This window comes from Enoplosus armatus, chromosome 23 (assembly GCF_043641665.1).
Source record: "Enoplosus armatus isolate fEnoArm2 chromosome 23, fEnoArm2.hap1, whole genome shotgun sequence".
NCBI classification, from domain to species: Eukaryota; Metazoa; Chordata; class Actinopteri; order Centrarchiformes; family Enoplosidae; genus Enoplosus; species Enoplosus armatus.
In genome coordinates this window covers 14,191,028-14,199,981 of record NC_092202.1, presented here as the reverse complement: position 1 = coordinate 14,199,981, position 8,954 = coordinate 14,191,028, and the positions used below count along the sequence as shown (strand labels likewise).

The following is an 8,954-nucleotide window of genomic DNA, read 5'->3' as shown; positions in this document are numbered from 1 at the left end:
GGCGTGTTTGTCTTATTGCGTTAGGAATAAAGGAATGATATCATGAAACATGGCCCAATAACTGATTTTTGTTGTAGGTTTTCAAATTGCTATTTTAACCTCTTCCATTTCTTACTTTCTTAAATTCTGATGTGTTTTTTTTCTTCCACTGAATGAAAACATTGTAACCAGTGTAACCTCATTACCAGGCTGCTCTCGTGTACCGCTTGGGCCGCAGTTGCAGCTCGAGTAACAAGCCCTCTCTTTGTCGAACTAATTGACCACAAAAGCTGACCATTTTGTGTTTTGATAAGGTGAGTTTTCCCTTTTCAAGTTCACAAGCGCCGCAGATTTTTGAAGAGGAAACAGGACTATTTCGAATTATAAAGTATTTTGCACTTTTAATACACCCATACCTTGTCATGTGAAACAACAAACCAACAGGACAACAGAAAAACAGGCCGACAGTATCAGACCGGTAACGGGATTGAAGACAGCTCAACAGCATGCTATCGCTACACCCAAAGCTTCAGAAAATGCTTCTTCTTTGTAATCCAAAATATTTTCTTTTTTTTTTTTTATTACAAAAGCTATAAAAAATTACATGACACAAAATACTGTACATTTCACAGGTCAGTAATTATTGGTTCTCCCCCCCCCCCCCCCCCAATTTATCTTACAAAATTATTTACATTTGGTGACATAAAGTAAGCAGAATCCCCCTTACACTGAGATTTAGAGAGACACGCCATTTTGGAACAATGTGGAACACTTAAGTCGCACGTGCAGAGTGACGCCAACGGTCAAACTCTGGGGGGAAAAAAAAGAAAATCACAATCTGTCTATCGAATTAACAAAAATGTGACATTCAAGCGACGGAGACCCATCAGTTCTAGGTTATCGCCATTTGGTCTATAGGCTGGAAATGAGCGATGCCTTTCTAGAGCATTCTTGTTCAGATGGCATTTTGGCCTTTTCGAGCCGACCTCAGACCTGAAAAATGCTTGTTATTTCCTATTTTACGATATCAGTAGGATGCTCCCACTTAACCCTCAGCTTCAACATAAAATGTCTGGCCTGTTGCTCAACCAGCATCCTCACTAAAGCCACTACAGTTGACTAATGCATCTAACTCCAATCGGAACATGTGAAGGGGTTCACACGCAGCGGCTATCTATGCACTGAAGGGGCTAAATTATCACTAACGCCCTGAGTCAAGTAACAAAACACAAGCTGAATTTGCTTAGATGACGGGGTTCTCATTATTAAAAGATCAGGCTGGTAATATTAAACATGTTCTTATTGTCAACAAATCCAATGAAAAGAAAAGGTTTCCAACAACTTCTTCTTCTGCTCTGTCCGTAGGTTCCTATGGAAGACGTACATCTAGAAGAATGGGTCATGTGTAGCTATTATATATATATATATTTTTTTTTTTTTTAAAAGGCTCTTTTAAGTTCCTGGTCACTGTAGTTTTTAACCAAACGTTACTAAGCAGGAAAAAGTGCATTTGTTGGGGACTATTTTCAGCCGCGGATTAACCCACATATGATGCTCTAGCACCTTACGGCAGCAGGATGGTCTGAATGTTTTGATAGGATTTGTTGACAATAAGAGACATGTAGAATATCACCAGTTATCTTTTAAAAATCAGGCTAGTGTTTGACTACAATGGTACGTGGGTTTGGAGCACCGCGCTGATGAAATGTAAGACTGACTTTGACCATGGCGGAACGAGGAACACCCTCCACAGTCGACCCACGATCTGCAATGAAGAGGAGGCCATTCCTCTTCGATGAAAAAAAAATAGGGACAAGGCTCTACTTTTAAAGGCAATGCCCTCCGCTACAGAACCAGTGCCACTCATGACATAAAAAAAACCACTTGAGTTGCAGTAAAGTGGAAAAGAATATGAATCAAGCACATATTGCACATTGGTAACATACATAACCATGTGGGCTGGTGTTGAGTTCGGTGTCGGGACTGTGGAAACTCGAAACGCATTCAATTTAAGTGTAAAAGATGAGAGGTGTAATATTAGCCTGCCTTGCATGCACACTTGGTGAGTTGTATATTAGCATTTGAGTGTCATTGGTTAATGCCCGTACACATTCGGCTGTACCTGTACTGTTCCATGTGGACCGTAGAGCACTGGATGTTTCTGTAAAACTACAGGGCTTTTAGGCCAAATTCACAAGGCAGAGCTCCAAAAAGAAGAATTTCTCCTCCCTACGTCAATTAGAGCGTGCGTCGATGCTTATATGGATATTACAAAGGCCCTGACAACGTGCGAGTAATGGGATCCGATATGAACTCACTCTTTTTGGTACTACTTGACTAGTTTTGGTTGTTTCGCGTGGGAGATATCGGCCTTACTTCTCACTGGTTTGAAGTGGGCGGGGCTCTGCTGGAATGATGTCACGTACTTCTGGACCCCGATCAGGATTTGGCAACATTTGTCAATCAATGGTGGGTTGGCTTGTTTGATCAGATTTGATGGGACAGTGACCACACCACACCACACCACACAGTCCTGATGAAGCAGATTAGCGAGTTTTTTTCTCTCTTAATAAATAATACCTAAAGATGTTTCTTTTAAACTTGGATTATTGCTTATTTAGCATATGCATACGTAATGTTACGGAGAAATAAGCGGTCTGGCTGATTTCTCAGTCTAGCGCTATGTCAGCTTTTATGTTTCGGACTCTGAGCCAGTCCAGAGAAAGCCAGAAGACGGTTGAACCCTGCTGCTTTCTTCTTGCTGCTTTCCCTTGTAGGCCGTAAGAGGGAAACAAAATAGGTCAGAGAATCGAGAGTTCACTTGTGTTGCATGCCAGTTTCCAGGAAATGAAGGTTTTTCTCCACAGACATCTTCAACGAACCTGCTGCAGTAACAACAAAATATCTCTGCAACTGTGTGATACTGTTTAGCATTGTAGTTGTCATCATGTCGCAACAATATCGATACAAAGTACTTGTTTTTCACCCCTGTGCCTTTCCAAATGTAAAAATATAGGCTTATTTTTGTTCCTGACCCCAGGTAAGAAAATATACTATTTTCCAGTGGGTCATCTTATTTCTTTGCAATGTACATATTCACAAGGTCACCTTTGGAAAATGGTGAAAGCCAGTAGTTTTACCTGCCTGTCTACGGAGCTATCGGCCATCATCAACTTTCAACTTCTTGACCAAAAATGGATCGCTAAGAGGCGTCCCGGGATATCCAGCCACTTTCTGTGAGAAAGGTGAGAATGCGCTTCTTGAGGACCTTGTCCAGGTAGCTGGGCAGCCGGCTCTTGGCCGGGATGCCTTGCCGTTTCTGCAGGTGATCTTTGATGATGATGGTTTTGACGGTCAGGTAGCGCGCGGGGCTGAGGTTCAGAGAGTTGCACAGCACCTTCTCCCTGTCCGACAGCAGCTCAAAGCCGGTCAGATTCTCGATGGCGGCAAACTCGCCGTCTTTGCTCTCTTCTTTGATCCCACCTCCAACCCCCAGCCCTCCAGCAATGCCCCCTACCCCTCCAGCTCCACCCCCAAGTCCCATACCGGAGCCAAGCCCGCCGCTGCCCCGTTTGGAGGTCACCAAACTTTTGTTCTCTTTGCGTTTCTCCCGTTTGTGTCGTGCCGCTTCATATTCAGCGGACTCTTCCAGGCGGGTGATGCCATTGCGGCGGTAGCGCTGCAACTCGCGCACCTTGGCCCTCAGCACACGCTCTTTGTGCATGTTCTCAAAAAAGTCTTCAAATTCCCGATGGGCCATGAACTGGCAGAGCCCCCGCAGCCTGACCCGCTGCTCCTTCTCTTCCTTGGTGATCTTTCTTTTGGGTGTACTTGGAACGGGACCCGATCCCGCTGCTGTCATGGAACCTGATCCAACGGTGCCACCGCCAGCTCCAGCCCCGCCCACACCACCAGCAGTGCCTGTGACTCCCAGCGCCCCCGGTTTGTCCTTGTCTTTCTTGTCTCGGCCCAGGAACGCGGGCACCAGGTTGTAGTCTCGGGCGATGTTCTTGCGCCGCTGCCGCTCGCGGAGCTTGCGCACGTACATGTCCACGTGGGCACGTTTCATTTCAATTTCCACATCCTCGTCGTCATAGTTCACGGACAGCCCGCTGATGAGCTTCTCCGCATCCTGGTCGTACTCGATCTCATAGTCGTCGCGGAGCGGCATGTAGCCCAGCTGCTGCTGCTCGGCCAGGCTGATATCCAGTGGAGGGAGAGGGGTGGTGAGGCTGGGCGACAGGGGCCCCCCGCTTGGGCAGGTGTGGTCGGTCACGCGGTTGGGAATGCTGTCGGGGATGCAGGCCTTGCCCAGGTTTCCGTGGATGTACATGGTGACATAGTGTTCCATGACTTCATGAGGAGTCCGGGATGCTCCGACGTGAGTGGCCATGTCCTCCTGGAAGACGACACGGATTGTTACTAATGAGCATACAACAGGATGCTGTTCATAATGTTATTGACTGGACTACAAACCAAAATAGAGCACACCAAGGGGGGGGGGGGGGTTAAACTACATAAACTAGACTAAAAAAAATACAGTTTTAATACGGCTTACATTAGTCTTAAGCATATTACAGGTCATTATTACACACTGCATACATTTAGAGTATAGCCTAAGTTTAAGCTTACTTCCTAGTAAAGTCTAACTTGACTTGGGGAGTTAGCTGCTGTAACGACGCATCTTCCCATGTATTAGGCTGGTAACTGTCTGCCTGTCTAAAAAACACTAGTTTACTCTGCTACTACTCGTAAGCTCTTATTCTTAATGTGACATACTATAGACGTCGTGTCGCGCCTTTAATACAAAATGGAACGCTGTATAAAAGTAACCGTGGGACTGTCACAAAGGTCATTAGCGTGACCCTAGCAGGGTCGCTGCCAGCTAGCTTCGACGCGTTACGCTTTCCGAGTGCTTTCAGCTAAACTCTTGTGTGGTGGAATTGTACAGATACGTGAACGTTGAGCAACTTAAAAAGTGATGTACCCAGTTTCCAAAGCCATACTGCTCGATAGCATCGAGGAGCGACTGCTCTTCCCTGCTGGTCCATCCTCCCTCTGCCTCGGGACCCCAGAGAGAGAACCGACCGCCGTCGACCTGCTGGTAGCCGTGCCATCTTCGGTGGTTACCGATTTCTGCGCCCGCCGAGAAGCACTCCGGGCACAGCTCGATGTCGGGGCAGTCGGTGCAGCGGAGCCGCAGGTTTGTAACGTCTGCGAGGCAGTTCACGCAGTACTTCTTCCCCAGGTCGGCCATGTTGCCTGGCTCCTGCTTCTTGTTGTTGGAGGCAGAATTGCGCGCCTGCGCACCTCGAGCCTCGCAGCGCAACAAACTCACATCCTGCTTGTTAATATTAATGAGTGGGAGTGCAGGCGCCTCTGATTGGATCCCGATTCCAGTTTCCAGGACAACCGAAACAAAACGAACAGTTTCATTGACTAGAAAAGTGCACGAGCCCTATAGATATATAGACAAATTGAATAATACTGTTTGGTATTATTTATCTATCGGAAAATGGAGGCGAAGACTGACACAGAGAGGGTGATGTCAGCAGACTGCTCCAATGAGGAGGACAAGTCTCCTGTCAGCGTTAATGAAAATGAAAAAGAAGGTGTCCCAGCTGAGGTGGCTGCATCAGATCATGATGAAGAAAACTCTGAGAGCGTGAAATCCCCCGAGGAGGCCCCAGTTGAAGAAGCAGCCCCCTCTGAGCCAGAAGAGAGCAGCAGAGCTGAGCCTCCTGGTGTGGACAGCATTGCCACAATGGAAGACTTGGATGTAAAGATGCATGAATTCAATGCACAGCCAGTGCCCTACGGGGAGAGAGCTGTCGAGATGAACTGCGATGATGACAGCGGGCCTTCCAGACTCCCGGAATCCACTGCTGCTGCAGCTGCTGCTGGTGCAGAAGACACCAGCTATGAAGAGCACATGGAGGAGCTGCGCCAGGAGAGGGATGAAGCCAGCCGACACAGCAGCCAGCTGCAGACGAAGCTGGCAGAGCATTTCCGCAAGAAGGCCGGGGGCGACGGCCAGCGGGAGAGGGAGGTGTTGGGGTCAGAGCGGCTGCAGGAGTATGAGAGGCACTTTACCCTCCTGGCTGACCTGAAGCAGCAGCTCGCCGCCGACTCCGAGACCGCCCAGCAGCAGGCCGAGGAGCTGAGGTTACTGTCCCGGGACAAGCTGGACGAGGTTGGTCTCATTGTCAGGGGCCCCTGCAGGTTTTCTACATAGCTCAAAGTAATTTGATAATTCCCTAAAAATGTTGCAAAAGAAGCAAATAGCTGAAGTGATATTATATTATGCACTGATCATAAGCAGGTTTTGATTGGGTAGTGAAGTTCTCACTGGCAAAGCGGCACCAAGTACACTCAAAAAAGCCACTATCCATACTGAAAAGAAATGCCGAACCCTCGAGTGTGCCGTTGATGGACTCCATTGTAGCACAATGCAATGGATAAAGGAGACGGAGGCAGCACTCGCAGTTGCAGTTGCACAAGTGTCTCAGAGCATGAACAATGGCGTCCCACATGAACCACTCTTTGCCCAAGTGAGGGAGTTTCTGTATTTCTGATGATGATGACGACACACATTTCTGTGCACCAAGAAAGTTGTCGCGCTTAGCAACATTTGAATCTAAACCGAGTGACAGTCGTGACAGTCAGGGGGCTTTACGTGGTCTCCTGTCTCTCCAGCAAAAAGGGACTACAAGGGGTCTACACATGCTGTGAGCTGGGTGGATGTGACTCGCATACTGAACCACTATGCAAACAGGGGAATTCTGTAGGAACAAAGAACTTGCAAAATACAACTAAAATGGAATCTGGAAATAAATGTGAAATTCAAAACCATGTCAAAGTAAGTACAACTGAAACATTTAGCAAGTAGTTGAAAGACTTGGCTCCTTGCATGCATTTTCACATGACATCCAAAAAAAAAAGGCTACAGGTGCCCAGCAAGTGTTGATTGTGTGTGTTGTGGCGTACTGGTCAGTGGGCAAAACTGTCTCATCTTCACCTCCCAGGTGGAAAACGAGTGGCGAGCATTGGTCGCACTGAAGCAGGGTTTTTTCGTGGCGGTGCTAAGCCGCCGCCTGGGTAAACAGGCTGCTCAGGCCAAAGTGGAGTCGACCCTGGCGGCAGAGCAGCTTCGGCAGGACGAGCTGATGGAGCTGCGCCTCGAGCACATCAAGCTGAGGGTCAAGACTCGCAGGCTGGAGGCAGAGCTCCGTGACGGGGAGGAGCACACCAGGGACCCCCTGAAGGTCCAGTTTGAGCAGCTGCAGGCTGCGCGGCTGGAGCTGAAGAAACATGCCGAGAAGCAACACGAGGAATCGTTGAAGATGCAAAAAAAGATCAGCGGCAGCTTGGAGGTAAGTTAAAAGGTCCCGCAGGTGCAGGCTGCATCAAAGTCATTTCTGTAGATATGCTATTCAGTTCAGAGTCAGTGTTGCGTTTTTTTTTTCGCCTCTATCAGCTCCTGTCGAACGTAAAGGAGAAGCTGTTCTGGAGCCAGATGGAGGTCCAGGCCAAACGAGAGCAGCTGGCCAAGGTGGAGGCCGTGGTGGCCAGGAAGAGGGACTTCCTCACCAGGATTAAGCAGGCACGCAACGGCCTGCAGAGAGACAACCTGAGGTTGAAGGAGAGTCGTGGACTGCTGGGGAACAGGGTCCTGCTGCAGGACTTCGAGGACACTGTGGATGACTTCGGCCGCCTGGAAGAAGAGCTGGACAATCTGAAAGGGGTCGCCTTCAGCTGTGGCAGATGGAAGAAGCAGCCGGGGACAGACTCAACGGGGAGCAATCAGGAAGGGAAATGAGCATCAGGCCTCATAATTTGCAGTTTTATCCCGTCGAGTGTGTAACCAAAAGACACTTCTCAGACAAGTCACGGCGGGTCATGTAGTCTGATCCTGGCATTATTGTAAAATCTATGAAGTTGAGGTCTTTGTAATGAGCCTACAATACAATCTTGATTTGAGATTTAGCTTGGCATAAATAATGGAGGCAGGTAGGAAATATCAACCGGAATGGATCAGCCCCTCCGTAAATGTGGTTAAAAGTAGGGTAGCTACGTGCGAGATGCAGTCACAAAACCTTACAGGTGTGTAGTTGAGATCAAAAAGGCGCCGGAAGTAGGGACCCAAGTCGTGTGTCACTGTATCCCAGTTTCAATCACTCCCATCCACTGCGTGTTGACCCTGCATGGACGGTTAGGCATATGGAATGAGGTTTCTGCCTCTTAAAAGGAATTTATTCCTTGCCACTGTCACCAAGTGCTCGCTCATGGTGGGAACTGTTGGGTCTCTGTAAATAATACTGTATAAGAGTCCGGTCTGGACAGGTTGAGGGTAAGAATAAAATCAGTAACACGTCATTTCCCATGAAATGTGAACAGACACACCGAGCAGCTCCTGGTTGAATATGTACAGCTCTTTATTTTAATAAAACCATTGTTTATGTACATTTCAAGTGAGATACAGCTGCATGGTGACCCTCTGCTGTCCCCATGTGTGTCTATCAGTCCTCTACAGTACACAGGTCTCTTGAGGAAAAATTAAAAAAAAAAAAAAAAAAGAAAGACAAAGACAATGCAAAACAAACAGAACCCAAGAAATTACTTCTATCAAATCAAATAAATCATCCTTCATTCCTCAGACGTTCGATTTCTCCCCCAGATTCTCCAATTACGGTCAGCTCAGTTCATCGGATTTCCCCATCCACACGAACCGGTATGGTCATGAAAACGAAACCCTCAACCGGTCATTCAGATATTCCGTCCGTAAAACTTCTAAAAGGACGTTTTTAAACAGTGTTCCCCCTCTATCCTGCTCTCCGTCAACAGGTTCCTTTAAAAGGTTTAAGGTTTTAGAAAAGGTTGTAGCAGATCAACTGCAAGCTTTTACACATGGAAACAATATTTTTGAGAAATTCCAATCCGGTTTTAGAAAACAAAAACATAGTACTGAAACTCTT

General features: G+C 47.4%; 2 protein-coding genes across 2 annotated transcripts; one reads left to right on the top strand and one right to left on the bottom strand.

Annotated features, from left to right (window-relative positions):
* Positions 1–3,181: 3,181 nt before the first annotated feature.
* tada2b (transcriptional adaptor 2B) lies at positions 3,182–5,236 on the bottom strand. The gene is made up of 4 exons (XM_070930120.1): positions 4,967–5,236; positions 3,915–4,378; positions 3,541–3,809; positions 3,182–3,450 (listed from the first exon to the last, which is right to left on the bottom strand). Exons 1-4 carry the CDS (start codon positions 5,234–5,236, stop codon positions 3,182–3,184), a joined length of 1,272 nt encoding a protein of 423 aa, XP_070786221.1.
* A 258-nt stretch (positions 5,237–5,494) lies between these two features.
* Positions 5,495–7,798, top strand: cfap184 (cilia and flagella associated protein 184). The gene is made up of 3 exons (XM_070930249.1): positions 5,495–6,172; positions 7,005–7,352; positions 7,457–7,798. Exons 1-3 carry the CDS (start codon positions 5,495–5,497, stop codon positions 7,796–7,798), a joined length of 1,368 nt encoding a protein of 455 aa, XP_070786350.1.
* The last annotated feature ends 1,156 nt before the right edge of the window (positions 7,799–8,954 follow it).